Source organism: Xylocopa sonorina, chromosome 12 (assembly GCF_050948175.1).
Source record: "Xylocopa sonorina isolate GNS202 chromosome 12, iyXylSono1_principal, whole genome shotgun sequence".
Lineage (NCBI taxonomy): Eukaryota > Metazoa > Arthropoda > Insecta > Hymenoptera > Apidae > Xylocopa > Xylocopa sonorina.
Genome location: NC_135204.1, coordinates 10,678,689 through 10,698,487, shown reverse-complemented (window position 1 = coordinate 10,698,487; position 19,799 = coordinate 10,678,689). Strand labels below are relative to the sequence as shown.

General features: G+C 40.1%; 3 protein-coding genes across 6 annotated transcripts in view; 2 read left to right on the top strand and 1 right to left on the bottom strand.

Moving 5' to 3' along the window:
• Window positions 1–360: 360 nt before the first annotated feature.
• On the bottom strand, window positions 361–15,052 carry LOC143429961 (transmembrane protein 230). 2 transcript variants are annotated; one of them, XM_076905853.1, is made up of 5 exons: window positions 15,034–15,052; window positions 14,296–14,494; window positions 1,162–1,274; window positions 887–1,009; window positions 361–756 (listed from the first exon to the last, which is right to left on the bottom strand). In XM_076905853.1, the coding sequence occupies exons 3-5, from the start codon at window positions 1,252–1,254 to the stop codon at window positions 619–621; spliced, it is 354 nt and encodes a 117-aa protein (XP_076761968.1). In that variant the 5' UTR covers window positions 1,255–1,274; window positions 14,296–14,494; window positions 15,034–15,052; the 3' UTR covers window positions 361–618. The 2 variants fall into 2 exon arrangements, with proteins under 2 accessions (XP_076761968.1, XP_076761967.1); XM_076905852.1 differs by lacking the exons at window positions 14,296–14,494; window positions 15,034–15,052 and adding an exon at window positions 2,064–2,219.
• LOC143429952 (uncharacterized) lies at window positions 3,700–13,422 on the top strand. The gene is made up of 5 exons (XM_076905836.1): window positions 3,700–3,916; window positions 5,827–5,947; window positions 10,641–10,757; window positions 11,505–12,004; window positions 12,119–13,422. Exons 2-5 carry the CDS (start codon window positions 5,834–5,836, stop codon window positions 12,594–12,596), a joined length of 1,209 nt encoding a protein of 402 aa, XP_076761951.1. The 5' UTR covers window positions 3,700–3,916; window positions 5,827–5,833; the 3' UTR covers window positions 12,597–13,422.
• Window positions 15,053–17,497: 2,445 nt separating the features above from the next.
• Window positions 17,498–19,799, top strand: part of LOC143429941 (uncharacterized) — a 120,859-nt gene continuing 118,557 nt past the window's right edge. The window contains exon 1 of one of the 3 annotated variants that reach the window (XM_076905813.1): window positions 17,498–17,919. In XM_076905813.1, coding sequence (XP_076761928.1) covers window positions 17,905–17,919 — 15 coding nt within the window. In that variant the 5' untranslated portion in view covers window positions 17,498–17,904. The remainder of the gene's footprint in view (window positions 17,920–19,799) is intronic. The other 2 variants (XM_076905812.1, XM_076905811.1) reach the window with 2 other exon arrangements.

Here is a 19,799-nt window from a genome sequence, read left to right as displayed (position 1 = left end):
GAATGGTTTAAGTGTTGTAAGGTACATAAAGAGTAAATATTCCATATAATTTAATTTTATATATCTTTTTATAACCATTGATTATGTTCCTTTATTTAATTGTGATTAATCAGAATACGACTTTCTATTACTGTATTTAAGTGTACAGCTTTGAATTAACATTATTTTGATTTTAATCTCTTATACAAAAACTTTCACTTTAATTTAATAATTTTTGTAATTTGTTCCATTTGAAGACCTTAATTATTTTTTTATGTAGAATTTGTTACAAATTCTAATGTGGAGTTCAACAATTTTGAATTGAATATTTTTAAATTAATTAATTAATATATATGTATATATATATTTTTGAGATGTGTATCTTTAAATATATATGATAATTGTACCAATACATTATGTATCATGATACAATGAATAAAAGCTTAGAATATTTTTAAACAATTCTTGTGTGTTTTACATTATTAAATGTCAATATTTGAGCAAAGGGAATATCTTGCAAAATACTCAAGTGACAAGGAGTTTGTTTGAAAGGGAACAGTCAACGAAAAATAAATAAGTAACGTGTTAGTAAAAGAGTTTGAAAATTCTAGCTACCATTTTGTAAAAAGTTGCACTGAATCAGTCTAACTCTGGTATATCGTCAAACGAGTAGCCTGGCACCTTTTGATATGCTAAAATAGCCACTCTCATATGATAAGCACCTGGTATAAACATAAGTATTCCTAAAATAATAACTGGCCACATTCGGTCTGAGTACTGTAAAAGATGAAGTGATTATTACGTATATGCTGCTAATAAATTATTACTGGAAACAATTTAACCAAACATTTTTACTTATTTTTAAGTTGAAGATATCTTAAATATATTTTCACGCAATAAATTTTACCTTTGAATCAATACGTCCACTCACAATTAGACTTCCCATTATAAGCATAACAGTACCTCCAACGAAAAGAAGAGCTGCTAATGTAATAGCTTTCCATGGTATTTTTACAGGTGGGTTCACAAACTGATAAAAAGAAAATTTACTTAATTACTTATGTTTAGTTTCCTATTTTTAATTCAATTTTATAATACATATCTTGACGCTTGAATGCGTTTGTACTCATATAAAAAGAATGAGAATAATTAAAATGTATATAAAAAATAATAGTATCTAACCTGTGAATCAACAAAACCATTGTCAGTTTCTGTAAGCTGTGTGTAATCCACGTTGTTAAATTGTGTGTCACTGCCGAGTTTCCTTCTGGACATACTCACTTTGTGAATATAATCTACAAAAACGCATAAGACACATGCATTGCGTTTTATGTGTACCCAATTTTTGTAAGAATCGCCTTTCGAAAAATCAATTAATTTTGGACGTTACGATAATAATTTACAATAATTGTTGTAATGTAACTACCAGTTTTGCTGACTTAACGTGTCGTAGTTATTACATGAATGAATTCGTCTTGCGCAGATAAGTTGTACATCAATCGTTAACTTTGATAATTCATTTAAGTGCAATTTATCTCGTGTACAATATTTTTCGTAACCAAGTAATTGTACAAATAAGACACTGTTATATCTAATCAGTTTTTATCGCGTGAAAATATCAAAACATCTTATTATGAAAACATTTTAATCAGAATAATTGATTCCTTACTTTTGAGATACGTATTGTTTGTATAGACAATAAAGTGTGTAGAGTGTCTACTTGCATAGTGTATTATTAATACGTAATATACAATTTACAAATATTTCAATTTAACACGTGTACAATTTAAAATACAAATATTATTCGTTCTTTCTCATCTAGTTTTCTTTCGAAGGAAGCAATTGTATAATAATTTATAGGTTATGCATCTGTGGGTAATTGACGAAGCACTTTGTGGACTGAGATCGCATGCGCGTTTTTGAAAAGTAGGGGTGGTTAAAGTGCGAGGGAATATTTAAGTATCTGATTTATTTATCATTATATACATTACCTAATGTTGCTACATATAGGGAGAAAAAATCCGATCTAAATAGCACGATCAGAACTAAAGAGCAAAACATTGTTATTGTGAAAAATGGATTACCTGCGCGAAACCAACTCGTCCACATATCAATCAACGATTGCACACTTATATGTACTTGTACTTAAAACATCATCCAATTTTTTTTCCTTTCCCTTCGCGCATCGATAAAGAAAATGTTGCATAATTTTTGGAGTGAAAAGAACATGTTTCGATTTCACTTTAATGAGTCTTTCTTACATCATAATTTTCTCGTAAGTGAATCGAATACGATTTTCAAGGTCCGTTATTTCTCCGATACTGTTCTAATGAATACCAGGTCCAGTTTTATTCGAATAATGTTGATTAATTCATCCAAAGCTGAATAATTATGCAAGGGTACGAATACAGTTATATTCGAGATTTCACGTCTTGACTTTTAGCTTCACACGACAGAAACGAATGTTAGACTGCAGTTTTCACACCAATTACCGCGGAACAAGTGTGCGTATTGCGTATCATTCATTGATCGCGTTTTTAGGTCAAAGGAACGCACTCGATCGGCAACTTCTACCACGATAACTAAATTAGTTAACTCTTACGATTTCTTCAGTATTTTTCACGCGTGTCACTAGTACAGGTAATTTTAACCTCGAGATTTTCGATTACGCTTCTTGTCAGTCAGGTGGATCGATCTGCGAAAATGAAGAGGCGGTGGAAGCTGTGCTTTTCTGCGCCGTGACGTTGAATACAGTAGCGTATAACCAGAAGGGTTTATAAAAGCACAGTAAAAATAAGTGAAATATAAAAGGTATATCGTGTACAGATTTTTACAGAAATTTGTACAATTTTCAAGGTAAGAGACATGTAATTGCATGTAAATAGGCAAATAAAGAAGTTACAGGTATTTTAATTAGCCTATATGTAATTTGTTTGGTCGCACGAAATTGTATGGTTGGACAGAGATTACACAGTGCGCATTAATAATATCGAGGAAGACGTAGTGTTAGAAGGGGATGTGAATTCTATGTGTGGGAGAGCGAGAAAATGGCTGAGAAAAACAATGTGTAACTTGTTCTAAACCAGACGAAGTAACGGATCGACGTTTCAATTGATGTTTAATAAGAATAAAGATAATATCAAAATTTATACTAGAGTCCGCGTACGTGGATGTTGCATTTTTCATTTCAATTTAAGGGCAATTCGCCATGCCTTTGATATCCGTCTCGTTCATCGATCGAACAAGTTATAAATCTCTGCGGCAATTCGATCAATGATTCTTAAATTGGAATAAAGGTTAGTTACCGCAGAGCTGGGTGCCTGATATTAATGGTACAAGATTGAAGGAAAAGGGCGCCTGCGCTGCGACTAGCACAACGGCACTCGGTGCATGGAGGGTAACGATGACCCAGGGGCGGCAGTGCGGGTTCAAGGGGCGGCGAGAGCGGGTGCCTCCGTTGGAACTACCCCTTGACAACAGCCCGCAACCATTCTGATCGTCGACCGTTTTCGTCGCGTCGCGTAATTCCCGTTTCTTCCAACAATCGAATCGTTTCTAGTAAACGTTACCTGCTGTACTGGAGGGAGGATCCCGCGATCAGGTAAATCGATGTAACGTAACTGATAGCGTCTGTTGATAACGAGTACCTGGACGCACGTAAATCGGCCGAACAGTCTAGAAATAGATATATCATTTAGCGATAATGCATTAGAAGGATTATATTCTTCGCGCTTTTCACGGCTAAAAATTATCGTAACCCATAGCGGTTTCTGTTGTGGCGTTACAGTAACACCGGCGTGATTCTCCGCAGTATGTAATCAGTACATATACTCGGTGGCTGTTCGTCGATAAATAACGATTCTTTGCACGCAACCAGGGATGCTGTCCATCTTCGTTAAGCTCTTCAAGTTTCTCTTGCGTCGATTTTTCGACTAGCGTGTAACATGAACGAAAGCATGACAGTGCTATTAAGCGAAGCGAACCATTGTTGATTCTGTTATCGAAACCATAGAGTTTCGGTTACGCGGAGCACCAATTACGATAATAAATTGGTAACGATAAATTTGCCGAGTTATAAGGTAAAAAAAATCTTCCTTTGTTCGAGTGGAAAGAAACGAAACACTGAAATGAGCTGAAAAGTTCACGAGTTACTGTAGGATAATCCTATTGCAATAGACATTCTTTTTTTTGGAGTTTCTTTCATTTAAATTTAACTTTACTCAGTTTGGTCTTTCTTCCTAATATTTTATCATTCATTACATGGTTGATCGTTTCGATTAATCCACAGCTGCGCGATAATAATTTTATGTCAATGAAGATATCGCTGATGTAATACTGCGAAATTAACGGTTACATTAATATTAAGAACATTTTTAACATAAAAGAAGTTATGCTTCATATTAATTTGTATTCGTTAAAACTGATGAGATCGTGAAAGATCAATTTTACTAGAAATATTGATGGGATCCAATTTGTATAAAATATTAATGTAGATAGAAATGTAACGTTCATTGCATTAAATCTCCGTTGCTGTATGTAATGTTTGTACATACTGTAAATCGATATTGTTCACATCTGTTTTCGGTTCGTCGATTGCATCAATTAATCTTGCACGACGAGCATTACGATATAACATCGTCGTAAATTTTGGCAGTTTGTTTTTAATAAACGCACGATACTCTGAAATTCTGTTGCAATATAGTTTCATAGCATGATTGAACGTTATTTAATGCGAAGTCTGATGGTTTTTGCCAATTGGAAAAAAGAAAGAAGAATTAGCTTTAATTAAGATTGAGTTCTCCTCGAATTATTATTCGTAATAACATCCGTTGCAACGTGACGCTCGAGTACATTGTTTTTAGTGGCATTGAAAACAATCAGTTAACAACGAGAAATGTAGATATTATATCAAGGCCGATGACTTTGTTGACAATGCTTGTACAGCTGGGATCGTAACATACATACATAAGATGGATAAGTGTCAACACTTGACTGGTAACACGCTTTAGTCACATCCAATCACTGCGGCAAAAAAAGCCAATTACCTTAAACTACAAAAGTATTTAAATCCTTAACCTTTGAAGTCTCAAAACCTTAAAGTCCTCGATCGAAGTCTCGAGCATCCAAGTTTCTTCGAATACCAAACTCGAAGAGATTTTTCTTTTTTTTTTTTGTCAACGCGTCAACTGTCGCCAATTCCTATCTCCCAACTGGTTAGGCTGTATCTTTTGAATCGAATCTCGTTCAGAATTAGCGAGAATGTTTCGACAGAGTTGATATTTATTTATCACTTTCTAACGAGCGGTTCTCTCTTTCACGGAGCGTCGAAGGTCGAGCATGGTCACATTCTACTTGGTACGATGAGTCGAGGTCAGAGTGACTTGAGTATGCGAAGCCCGATTCTCTAACGGCCAGACTAACATTTTAACACGTTCACTGCACATCACGCTTCAGGATTACGAGGTGAACTATCCTAGGGTGCATCTCGTGCGTCAAGGTGTTCGAAGCTCCATTTAAATTGAATACACAATGTCGCCCGAGTCGCAACAACACTCTGCGATATTTATTATGAAACATTCTATCGACGCACGTTCATGAACAAGCACGGAAACACGAGTTCACTAGGAAACGCGAGCTAGGTTTCGCCTTTACGATGTTTCGACGCAGGTTAATCGATTGCACTTTCTTTAGAGAGGATTCCGCTTGGATCGTTTGCGGAAGACTACAGGGCGTTAAGCGTGTTATCAACGGGCATATAGGGTCATAGAGTCAGTGTTTTATGGGTGGTGAAGAACGATTAGGGTTCGAAAGTTCGTGCCACTCGCACAATGATCTGTTGGTAATTAGTTTCAGCATGGAGCGCCCCGAAGTGATGGACCGAGGCCGGAACTTTCGTCTGGTCGACGGAGAGGACGAGTTATATCGACTCCAAGACTTCCTTGCCGACTTTTTGCCGGAATCTCTTAAGGTGCGTACAGTTTTCCTTTATATCTCTTCGTTCTACGTTTAGGCGAAAAAATAATCTGGACGTCCTCTTGAGAATCTGGACACGGGAACGCTCAACCTTACTGCTGGATTCATAGGTGGCCCAGAGCCAACCAATTGGCTTAATCACCTCGCAATCAAACAGCATTCTCCTTGCGCAAAAACCAGCCACTAAATCACGAATAGTGTGTCGCATCTAATTTGTCCCGTTACGCGTGTAAATTAGTTTTTCCCGAGTTAGCGAATGTTTTTCTGTCCTGTTTCGCGTGTTTACCGGTAATAACAATTCCGTCGAACGAGATATCGAGAGCGGTTACGTTCTCGAAAAGAAATGGCGACCGGTTTTGAATATACCGTGCGTTAGCGGTCGAGTAATCATAGCGGTTCTTTGCAAATTACCCTACCTCGTTGCAATGTTAATATGCAAATGCGAAAGGCGGTTGATTTATAATGTTTTACGAGCCAATCTTTACGAACGAAATTTAATTAGATACCCCGCGGTGTCTTCTGTTGTTCAAAAAGACGAATCTAAATCACGCGCCGGGGAGACCTTGAACCTCGTTCGGGACGCCAGCCCTGGTGGAACGTAGATCTACGTGCTATAAGAAAGGCGACACGTAAATCTACGTGCAGAGGATGCATGCCACGATTAATATCGTAAGGTTACGGTCTGCCTTGGAATTCATTGCGTCGCGATAAAGCCACTCGAAAGGAATTTAACACGAACAAAAACCGACACCTGCTCACGCTTGCTGCCTTTAAATTATCGCCTCGATATCGAAGGATCTTAGACGAGTAAAATCTTCGAAGGATTAACACTTTCCTGTTTGAAACGAAGAAGCGGAGGCAGAAGTTGTCGCGCTAGGGCTGTGGGAAAATTGGGTGAGCGGTAGGCGGGGGTTGTCGCAGGGATCCCGGGGGAAAAGGAGGCGCGGATCGACGGGATAAGATTACCGGCGCGAAGGAAGCAATCCTAGCGTAGTATTTCCGCCGTAACCCGGTTTAAGTGGTTGTCCGTTGTGCTAGGTTAGTGTCAAGGTCGCAGCTGATACAGGTCGTTTTCTGCCACGGCCTTCTGTCCGCGATATTTGCACGCAGCGTTTTATAGGGACACGCTGCGCGATTTCTTTTTTTAAACGTTGCACAGGTGGCTGGACAGGCACGTATAAGCTAAGGCCGCGATTCTTCTGTCGATACATTTTTGAAGGATTAGGTACGTGCGCGTGTTTACTTCTACGTACACGATTCTAAATCGTTCCACGCGTTTAACCTATCGCACGCTACCCGCGCTCAACCATCTGTACAAACGGTGCGATGCTCGCAGGCGTCCTCTGTATCGTTATCCAGCGATACGTTCGTTATTGAGTACCATCGAGTGTTTCTCTAACCGATATTATCGATAATTGCTGTTAGGAGCAGTCGGTTGCCATCAAGTGCTATGAAAACTAGCGGTATATATCTGCTAAATTACTTTGCTCCGATCTATTTGACTTCCATGATACGAATATTGATTTGTTAGAGGATTTAATGGGATTCTTACGCATTACACTTGTAATATTCGTATGGATTTAATAGGTTTACAGCAAGCTGAAAGACAACGCCACTACTTTCACCGCTATCGATCGTTTATTGCACCACGTTGACACGTTTCCCGGTTGCCTCCCACGCAAATCGCGTACAAATCCGTCTCTATTTTTACCACTGCCTTCGCATCGTTGCATCGTCCAATAAAGTTTTAGCGTTTTCACACGACTGAGAATGCGCCACTCACGATATGCATGTACGTGACGGACACCTGTTAACGCAAATGATATTCGCGGCAGCAAAGTGTGATAATCGATCGGTGAACATGTTTACGAGAGAAAGTTTTAACAAACCACGCCAATCTCTCCATTCGTGAATCACTTAGCTAAACGGTTTTTTTCTGGCGTTACTTTTTCGTTAACGTTATCTTTCAGAGATAATAAAATATCTTAGAGATGGCGAAGAATTAATTTTCTCTGACAACACTTTCTATCGTTCAGTCTTTTCCCTGTTTGTTTTGCAACGCACGTGTACAGTTCCCGTTAGGCGCGCGTTCATTAGAAATCGATGGAGACCGGGAACTCCTGAACTTCATCATTTCAAAGACCCTTTCAAAATACATCGCGTCATACACAAATACATCTGTTATTCTTTCTGAATGAAGCCGTTTCAAGCCGATAGAGTAAAAAAACAGCCCCGCGTTCTTCGTCGCAGTGGCAAGAGTGGTGGAAATGTTTGATCGATCGATACAGCTATCTTACATATCAAATCGCCCGACCAGGCGAACTTTGACTGTTCAAAAGCGAGCAGGAATGTTGCGAAATTAATTACAAGGAGATTATGCCAGCATCGATTTATCTCTTTCGCTTTCGCCTTTCACTTACCAGCCACCGAGCTATCGATCTCGAAAGAGTATCGTCGACTGGTCGCGGACAGGCGGTACGACCATCGTTGGTGCCGGCTACTGGCCACGTCACTGGCCGATTCCGGTACCGATGCGCAAGGTGTACCGGAGTCAAGGCCAGGGCCGCGTTTCCGTATATCAACGCACTCTGCGTCGATCTCGTAATCTCGGCGTGATATCGGTTAAAAGATTCGTTCTTGCAACACACCGTTGAACATTATCGAGATAGTTCAGCGATTTTATTAGATCGCTGCGAGTTTATTAAACAAGTATACGCGGAACATCGCGCGACTGTTTTTCGGTTCGCTTAGCGGTGAACGGAACCATTATTAGTCCCCTCGACGAGGGTAAAGTTCCCACAAGATCTTCGGTTACCGAGCCATTCAGGTTGGCAAAGAGTAGACTCTCAGCGTGCGTTCGCGGCCGTTATTCTCTTCTCGTTTCTCCCATCTTGCCTCGCATTACAAGTTTGCGCTCGATTCGAAAGAGTTAACGACGCCTGTTGGTACTGGTGTTGTGCGCCATAACGCTTGGCCAACACGAAACGATGCCGCATACCAGCCGCGTCATTTATCCTTGAATAAACCTGTGCCATCCAGCGAAAAGGCAGGGTCAAGGTTGTGTCCGGGTATGCACACGCGATGCCGTATCGGTTTTTCGAATCCGCATTTGAATCGATACCTCTCGCACGCCTACCAGCCGTCACGATGATCGTTAACGAGGAGCCACGGTAAGCTGCCTTCGAGGAGGCTTGATAATGAGTAGTAGCTTTGGTGGACCACTGGTTCTGAATAGCGGCCCTTCTTTTCTGTCTCCGTGACAAGCAGAAAACGTGCACTTTCTTTTCTCATTCGTTCCCTAGTTTCGATCGCCAGGATTGCTCCTGACGATAAGTCGCGATTCAACGAGATAACTATAGTCGACGCGTATTCTAGCGCTCTTCTTTTTTTCCCTTAAAAATAGATGTATCGATCCAGGAATCAACCAACAAGTTACCTAGTAACGAGGAACTTTCACTAAACTTACGTTTCGTTTTGAATCGAGAAAGTAAGTCATAAGAAACTGGCAATGCTGGTACATAATGCTTCCTGGCTGACACTGACAAATTTTGTTGAAATTAATTTTGCCTGGAAGCGACGTGTTTGAACACGAACGGGCTTCCTCCGAGAAGATTTTTTCCTTCGAAGACGGCAAATCACTCGCGAACAATTCGTGCAACTTTCTCATTTGCATGATCGTCGTTCTTACCATTTTTTTGAGATTGAACCAGCGATATGTAAATTTGCACCGGTTATACCTCACCTCGTGTCGCACGTGGAGCGTTTTATTACACGACATTTGTGCCCGCGAGTATTTCGAGGGAACAAGCGAGCACGCTTGTACTTTTTTTTCACTCCGCAAAAGGAGGCACGAGGGATTGGGATGGTGCCTTTTGACCGAACAAGGACGATTAAAATTCCGTACATTCGCGTACGATTTCGTCTGACAAATACGTTGGAGAAAATAATACGCGATAGAATAAGTGTTTCTTAGGTTGTCGAATCGAATCGAATCGGTCATGCGAAATCGCTGGAATGTTTGCCGAGTATCGCGTATGATACTCGATCGTTCTGACTGGTGCAACTGTTACATAAAATCTAGGACAGGCTACGGTGTTCTGCAATAGCTTCCACTGTCGATTATTTACTTACTTTCAACCGAGAGGTTGTTACCGTGCTAGCGCCTCGCATCGTTCGCCGTGTAAATTCTATTCGGTGTATTTATGACAGAATGTGGAAAATCGCGGTAACCTCCTTCTAAAAATATGGAAATTTTTTACCAACGAAAAAAACCTTTTAGATACGAAGATATCAGAGGTAGCACGTACTAGTTTATTTTAGGAGCCGACGTCTGGAGCGTCGCCCTCGGCTAGGTTTCCTCTTTATCCTGCAGCTTCCTCGTAAATATCCACCCTTTCATTTCAGATTCTGTCTTTAGTCGATGCGCGTAGCAAAAAGAAACGGCCCCTTTAACTACCCCGAGAGCTTGTGCTCTCCTAATTCTTCCGTGAAACGAAAAGATTTCCAGCTGTCCCTTCGCGGACTTATCAGCGGATCTTTGTATAAATGTACGGTTCGAAGGGTTTACTTGTCTTCTCGATCGTTTGCTTGGCACAGTATTACTCAATCGGCAAACAAAACTTTAAAGAAAATATAAATCATACGCAATTGCCGAAATGTTTTAACACAATGTTGTCTCTGATTCACAGTTTCATCAAACCGTGCTGACCTACATACGAGACAGAGTATGGGACTTCCATTTCTACGTAGCTAACAACTGGCCTGATGATACGATCTGTTTACATTTTCCAGGCATGACGTTATCTGTGAGTATAAAATAACTATTCATTTGTTTCGGATAATGATATTTTACTTGCGATCGATAACGCTTGTACTTGCATAGATACATTTGCTCTTTTTGCTTGGCAATAATTTATAAGTGATTTTTTGTTTTTTTGAGGGAGAAGGAAGTTCGGAAAACAATAGAATGTTTCGTGAATAGAATCCTCAAGATTGAAAAGAAAACGTAGTCTCGCGTGCGTTCGGCAAATTCATCTGGTTTCCGAACGTGTATCAGGTAGAGGTGCAGAAAAGTTGGCCCAAATCCTTGCTTGGCTTTCGGCCAAACTTTTGTTTCACAGTCCCCTGCCAGTCCATTTCCTGACCTCGCTTGTCCCCTCTAATTTACACTTGAACCTTTTTCGATGCTCTTTAGTTAATTAACGTGTCCGCGATCCTGTTCGTTTGCAGAATTTGTTATCGCCGAATTCTCGTGCCCTTCCAGAAACCTGCCAGTTTGTAAATCGTGCAACGGGTGAACTTTCACATTTCTGAATGCATTTACCGTTTGAAGAACGCATTGAAATCAAGGCGTCCAACTTGATTAAGGCAAAGTTAAATTTCGAACGGAACCGCGCGCCATCCGAAACTTGGCAAAGTAAATCCGAACGTTAAACCCCGTGATAAATAATTCATGTGCCAAATAGCCAGGGTCTTTTGCAACTTCTCTCATTTCTAGCGCCGACAGACGAGCAATCGTTTTCTTTTAACATAATCGCTTCATCGACTTTCAGCCTCACGGTCTGCTGTTTGAAAGCGTGGGCGTCTTCTGTCCCAGCCATCGGTTGGAACTGCTCAAGTTAATGAGGGAGGAGGACATTTTGATCGACTGGTCGAAACCACTTTATATCAATTTTGTTCACTACGACATCGCAGAGGAGTTGACGCGGCTCTACGAAGGCACAGGGACTATCGATAGGATGGTGGGAGATGTTTTTATGTGCGCGAATTTTGATGACTTAGAGTGCGCCGAGGAGACAGACGAAGATGATCCTGACATTCAAGTTCAACCGCTGAGAGCAGAACACGCGGAAGGCATCCACGAATTGTATCCCGCGAATGATATGGAATGCCACAAGGTCTTCCTGCGGTTAATTAGAACACTTCCGGCGGCTGGAGTGTTCGTCAAGGGCAGTTTGGCCGCTTGGATGGTTCAATCTTATTACGGAGCGATGTTTTCCATGCAGACCAAGCCAGAATACCGAAGGAAGGGTTATGGGACGAAATTAGTAAGGTAAACCGTTTTTCTGTTCGAAATAGAATGCAATCGGATATTTCGATGCTGACTCGATTCCCGTAGATATTTTTCATCGACGATACTTTTGCATTCATGATAGCAAAATCGTAGGTACCTGACGAAACGAGTCGCTGACAAAGGTTACCAGCCTTTCGTGGTGATACGTCCGGAAAACGAAGCCAGCCAAAGTCTGTACAAGAAGCTGGGCTTCAGGAAGCTTTATCAGACTGTGCGAATGACGTTCATGCCTTCAACGTACCAGGACCAGGAGAACGAAACGAGTCGTAATTTGAGAGAGAATTTGGAAAACACCATCAGACAGCTCACCATCGAGCAGAAGGTGGTGGACGCTTTCAGATGCGAGGAAGAGATAGCAGAAAATGACGCGGAAAATGTTGAACTGGTGGCCGAAGAACCTGACGAGGGATCCGACAAAGAAGAAATCGTTGCAGAAGAAGAGACCGAAGAAAGAATAGAAATAACCGAGCAGTCGATCGCGGGAGAAACGGTCGAAGATCCTGTACAGGATAACGCTCAGGAAGCGTCAAACGACGATGGCGGTATAGCGGATTCTGGGGACGCGGAATAATTAAGTACACGTTCGATTATTTGACAAAAGGTCCATAATTTATGTCGCTTTACACGCTCGAGAGTACGCTCTCCTTTTCGGGGCTGACGAAATAAGTCATCGATCGCTTATTAAAGGGGGAATAGCACTGTTTGCCAGCCAGAAATTCTAAAATTTACTTCTACTTATGGAACAACTACTTTCAAACGCACTTCGCAGAACAGCTCCCGTTTCAGAACATTTTCTATAGCTTTTCTAAACAGACCGTCAGCCAAAAGCCACAACAATTGAAAGTGCTAGTCGCGATATAGGCATGATTTTGGACTTTCGATCGATGATGCGTCCTAGGAAGGCAGCTTATAGGTAGGAAGAACTCTCGAGCGGCACGAACGATGAAAAAAAAAGAGAAGAAAATAAATTATTTTAAGAAATTTAACATTATGGCACCGCGTTCGTGCGAGGCTTCGATTCGCGTACGAAGGTTTATAATTCTGCGTACGGACTTTTCATATCAAACTGTTAGAAGAATGTTGCGAATGTCTCAGGAAACAGCTAGAAGGATCCTTTCAATTATTGCCAAGATTAGTTTAGATTGTTTCAAAGTCTATCCGTCTACAGTGCCAGGTGTCTATCTTCTCGTTGTATTGGGTGCGTTTGTTACTTTACATGTTCAGTGTTGTACTTGTCGCAATTGTACGTCTACGGACATTAAACTCTCGTTTGATTGTGATGCCGGATCACTTATCGTAACTGATGTAATCTGTACTCGTATCGTCGACAAACTGATACGTGTTTTTATCGAGTAATGCGTGACCTTGATTGTTGTTCATCGAGTTTAAATGTAATCGACTATGATATCTAACTAGTACAAATTTTAATGCGCGTATTCGGTTTCTTGTTGAGCAAAGAAAGTTAAAATTGTACGATTTTAGCGGCCGACAAAACTTACGATAGACTTTGAATTACGAATCGCGCGTATCCCAACCGTGAATCCTATCACGAAAAACGAACAAACAGCGTGACGACTTATTCGCGAAACACGCGTCTGCTTCGAAATTGACACGCTGTATCAATCTGTGATTATAATTTCTGTATGTAAAATGACGTTTCGAACAAAAATTCAGAAGCCTCGTGCGACCTCGACACGCTTTCCTCAATACAAGTAGAAGCCGATTACTGTGCCGGTGTGCTCGATCCTAATTCTCAAGCACGTTCCATCTATGTATCATTGGATAATAGGTAACATTCGCCCGACGTAATTGATACTGAATACCGATAAAAATGTTGTTCGAAAATTGATCGAGAAGCTTTCAACGCATCGCGCATGCGATTGTGACCCCGTTTCGAACCGGTATTTAATTAAAAGATTATCCAGCGGATCAAGTCTGTTTTACCAATTCAAGAAACCGTTCTAACTCTATATTTTTTTATCCGGCGTCGAATGATTTCTATCGGTACGTGATATAGGTATGATGTTTGAAACGGTTTGTAAAACCAGGAGCACAGGCATAGAGATCGATCTAGCGTGCGAGCCAACGATAATAATATTAATAGCGATCATACAATTAATAATAATATTAGTTACAGAATGTATATGTATAAAATGAATATACCGCGCAAAAGGAAGCCCGATCAGCCCGGTTCGCTTATTGAGAGATCCTCTTTTAGAGTCCAGATAGTCAATATTTGTATCGTTTTTTCTATGTTTCATAGATAATACCTTTTATCGACGATACACGAAGCGGCAAACGTGTGCATAAAGGAGAACAGGTTTGAAAAGGTCGATGCTGGGACGACCGGGCAGTTCCTCGAAGGCCCTCACAGTCCCTCCTTTAATTTGGATTTTCGACATTTCCGGGGGCCAGCTGTGATATTTTCCCCACTCCACATATGCTCTGGTTGCAGTACCGAAATTAGATCTAGGCGAAAATTAATTGTTATCAATGGGGCACGCTGAAATTCCTTGAATTCCATTGATGTTTTGTCACTGACGCGCTTAGAGTAGCGAATAAATTTCTCATTTCACGCTCACTTCATTTATTAACTCTTGGAGGACCAACGAAACCGGTATTGGCACAAGAAAAGCGTTGAAAATAATATTCGAAAGTATAATAATGTTAAATTCAGCAAAAAAATTATAATGTATAATGAATTACTGTCCTCTGAGTGGAAAACATAAAATATGTTACGTACGTTAACTTGACCGCGTTCGAAACAAAATGGTAAATTCAAACGGAATTCATTACATAATTCATAACCTACTATCTCTAATTTGTTCAATTAGCTTACTGCAAAATCTGAGTACTAAATTTCGGGATAATCGGTCTCTTCAACGTACGCGACAGTGTTCATGTTAAATGTTTAAAAGCAAATCTACTCGATTTCCTGTACTGCTTAAATAGTAAGTCTGTCAGATTAATTTTGCAATCTCCAGCCATAAGAATAATCGTAATCTTACCTGACCCGCAATCCGTCGTAATTTCGTACACTTTCTTATACACTGTGCACACGCTTGAATGAAATTCGCGAGTATAACTATGATCGAAATCGGAACGGTTATTACGAGAAACCTCGAGTTTTCCGATCAAAGAACAGAAAGAAAAGCGCACTGACTATCAAATTTTCACACGTTCAAAAACTGTATTTTCATGCGTGAAAAGTCATCGTAGTTCCTACATCTACCACTAGATAGCGCAGACGACGACTAGTGGCGCTGCTGTCAAAGTTTGCCTCTATCAATTTCAAATTTACCGCGTAGTGCGCTTTTTTAGTCGGTTCGTTGATCGCGTCGTGTCAATTATACGTAATTTCGAGTGTGATAAAAGTGTCAGTTTTTGCGTCGCATTGTCGCTAATCAATGCTAGAACGTTCGTAAAAGTGAACTCTTGTCCATGGTTACCTGTACGAAAGTGAATAACGTGGAAATATGAAGTAAACGGTCCGATTAATCAATTAGTAAAAACAAAGGAACCATGATCGTTCGGAAGCGTACGAACGTACTAACTAGCCTACCCTATTTCGATGACAATTTTGACAGGACCACTTGTAGATTCTTCGTTCGGCCCTAACGTATAATATTTATGCATTAAGGTACGACTATATTTTCTATTTATTTAATATAGTCTCGAGACATGTCGAACGTTCTGGGGTTAACAAATTTCCAATGATTAGTGACGTATACGTACGTAATCCGCACAAAAACGTTTCTCGTAATGGCCGCATGAAATGTTATTCCGTTGCATAGATTCAAATCGAGCAAATTTTTTTTTCAATTTTTTCTTACCAAGCCCTGTTAAAGAAATAACAAGAAACCAATTATCGAGTAATTTTTTTAAATAATTTCTGTCCCGATACAGATCGTGCTGAATTTTTCATTTAATTTCGTACCTTGACGTATTCTTAATTAGCTTACGATCTCGAACAAGGATAAATATTTAATTTTTTGACTATATATAATTTTACAATTTGAAAAAATAATTAAGGGACACCAATAATTCCCAATTATTTTATATTTTCAATTGATATCTTATTGTTATTAAATCATTGTAACGGAAAGTCATAAAAAATGTGTCACTGGAAAAATATTAAAAATCGAGCAACAACGAAATAATCATAATTAAATCTATATCAGTCTGCATCTAGTTTGCTAATGTTAGCGCAGTGCAAATCAGTGTCTCGCGAAATAGGCCTAAAATCCGTCTGTCGATACCTAACCAACACATTTCTTCTACACTTGTTGTAAATATATATATATATATACGTATTCTTCCTATTTCCTCGTGCACGTTGCCTTCCGCTACAACAAAATTTTTGTCTGGAGCAACATTTAAACCTCTGTCATATGACGTATGAAAGTTATACAAAATCAGTTGAATAAATAATAAAAAAAAAAAGATTATATCGCGAATATAAACTTATGGAAAGTTTATTCGTTATATGGTACGAAGAAAACAACGTTAATGTATGAAGTATAATGTTTGGAAAGTGTAGTTTGTCTATTGTGCTCGGACACGTTGGTTTAAGTAATTTGTATGTTCGATAAAGGCAAATAATATCACGACGTAAAAGACGCTAGTTTTATGAAAACTGGATACTGGAAAAGAGCTTTAGGTAATAAACGGAACAAATAAATGTGATTTTTCAACGGTGGTGTAATTTATTGCGCACTCTCTTACCAACAAACTTTTTTGACTCCAATGATTAATTTTATTTGTGATCCGATCTGCACCAATTGTATTTAGTAGGCGTTTAAAAATCTTGCTTTAAAAAATTCAATTCTTTAACATCAGTTTAGTACCATTTCTTAGATTACAATGTCGGAATCTCGTTAGTGTAAAATATATGTACATACTATTTTATTTCCGTAACAAATAGGTAGATGTGAGCACACTTACGTTGAACGTAACGAAAACGAATTTGTAGAACACGATCGACGTTTGGTAACGATTCACTAATAATTTCTGTGAAGCTTCATAGGCACATTTCATCGGTTAAGTAGTAATAAAATTCTTATATTTTTGTTAAACGATTTTTCACCACTATCAGCTGTTTGATAAGTCGAACAACTGTCAGTACTACTCACATAGTCCATAAATTGATAGGAAATATCGGAATAAGTACGAGAAGAAAATAAACGATCTTGAAAGCGAACCAATCATATCTAAAGTAGATACAGAGATATCCAGATTTTCTTCAGTTTCGTAATATGGTAACACAAAACAGGACACTGGTAGCACCAAGATTCGCACATCAGATTGAGGTTACAGCATAAGATTTAGCTGCACTGTCGTTGCTGCACATTTTTTCTGGCTATCTGACACAAATCGAATGAGGATGGTTTGATCGGTGTAAAAGGCGGGCGAAATGATAACAGTATAGAACACAAGACCGTAAGGTAAAGAGGTCGGCGAGAAAGAAGCGCGGTGTAGAAAATTGGAAACGTTTCACGATGTACTGCGCTAAACGTTCTACGAGTAGGTGAAGAGACGACAGGTGACTGGTAGCTGCGTCATGCGCAATGCTCGCCCGGCCTCGGCATCGCTCGAGTATACTCGTGACCGTTCGGGCGCCTCCGGCGGCGACTGGTGGGGCGAGCAGTGTATCCGTGACGTCACATAATTAGAGTAAATACAAAGTAGTCTTGATGGGACAGCGGCGTGCGCCGCACCGTGAGTCGCTGGTCCGCGCGCGTCAAACCTATATCGTTTCGATACACGCACACCGCGTTTGTGTAGCTCGTGATATATCGCGCTATGTGCCGTCAGTGTGTGTGTGCCAAAGGATCCTAGATGACTGTGGGAATAGTGAGTGACAGCCGTGCAGCAAAGAAATGGAAAAGATAGAGGTGAGCGATTTTAACTTTCAACATTTTGGATTTTAAACAATTGTCTGTACCGGTTAGCACCGATTATGCGCGGCGTTGATTTTTTTTTTTTTTTTCCCTCGTTCGTTGTCGAATTCAACCGACGTGTTCTTGCTCGTCCGTAATGCAGAAGTGACAGCGTGGTGACGAGTGGGGGAAGGGGTAGTAAATGGAGGGGAGACGATCGTGTAGTTAGGCATCTGGTAACGAATGCAATTGTGTGTATCTTCAATGTGCCACACTATTAGACGGACTGATTACCTCTCCCTTTTCCACCGTTATCATCGCGTTGTCTTTCTCTGTTTCATTTTCATTTCTCTCTGTCAACTTTGTGATTCTGCGTATATCTCTCTCGCACGTTTCTCGCGTCCCCCTCGTGCCCCCCCCTCCCCCTCCCCCTTCACCCCCTCATTCTGTCCCCACTCTTCTTTTCTTTATCTCGCTTGTTCATATGCTCGCTTACTCTTTCTTTCTGTATTTCTCCGTTTACATATCTCACTCGCTCCCTCCTCCTTCACTCTCTTTATCTCTCGTTTTCTTTCTTTCCCTCTTTCTCGTGCTTCCACCAGCGCGCTGTGCTTCTCTCTTCTACTCTCTTTCCCTCTCTTTCCCGTGTTCTCTCATTCTCAGTTAGTGAGGTATTTATAGATGTGCCTTAACCCGATTTAACACAGCCACCTCGACTCGCATTGTCCTAACAATGATTTAATGAGAAATTGCATTTTTCTACGAATTTTTCGGCATCCACCTTTTTTCTTCGACACGTCGCCTTTTATGAAAGCATTCTAGAGTAAATGAAATTGAAAAAGGAAGGTCGCGGAAGGAAAACATAACAGCCACTATTCGTGCACATGTCCAAGAGTCGAATCGATAAGTACGTCCGTTATTATTAGGATGAAATATTATGGTACACCAGCAAATAAATACAGCGTCGTCTGTTTAAAGGAAATTTTAAGAGTGTATGTTTGGCTGTCGTGAGAAAAATATATTTAGGAGTGTTTCGTGGAAAGGATGTACAGTCGGATGAGCGGTTTTACGACAACTTTTATTATCGACAATTTCTTCTCTTTCCCTTTCTTGTTCCCTCCTTTATTTATAACATAAAAAGGATCGAGTTGGTGTTGTATTTATTTGCCGCTTGAAGTACAGTAGTAATTGACCTGTAAATTCTGACGATTCAATTACTGATTTATCGACAATATTCGTTTCTCGTTATTTTCAACGTATCTCGAATAGTCATTTTTTCCCCCGCTCCCCGCCGCCCATTTTCTGACTCCCTCTCTATCACATTTTGACTCACTCGTTCGCTTGCTCAGTTTCTCTCTCTCTCTCTCTCCCTCTCTCCCCCCCCCCTCTCTCCCTCCGTCTCTCTGTCTTTATTACTAGCGGACGAATTGAAAGTATACATTTGAGAATTAAATCGATAATGTGGGGTCGCGAGTCACGGTTGGTAATTATTGTATCTGGGCTCAAGCGGTGAGCGTCATTTTTGTTATCGTAACTCAACTGTGAGTACATAATACACGTAAAGCGGTTTCTATTGTCTTTTTTTCTCATAATAAAGAGACAACAAACTTGTGCAGTTTTTCGCCGGCTTTGTTCAACGTATAACGACTTAAAATATTCTCTCTGGCTTTTTCGAATAAAGTATGCTCTCCCGTCGAGCTGTTTAACATTCTTAGAAATTTCTATTACTTTTCTCCTCTTTCTCCTCTTTCTCTTCCTGTCGTTGTTGCTGAAATGGGAAATACAAACTGTAAGAAATGCAGCTGGCAGATGCAATAATAATCAGTGCACCAACGAAAATTCCCATCCCCCTGCGACCTATACTCGAGCGTCTATGACGTAATAAAATTATATAT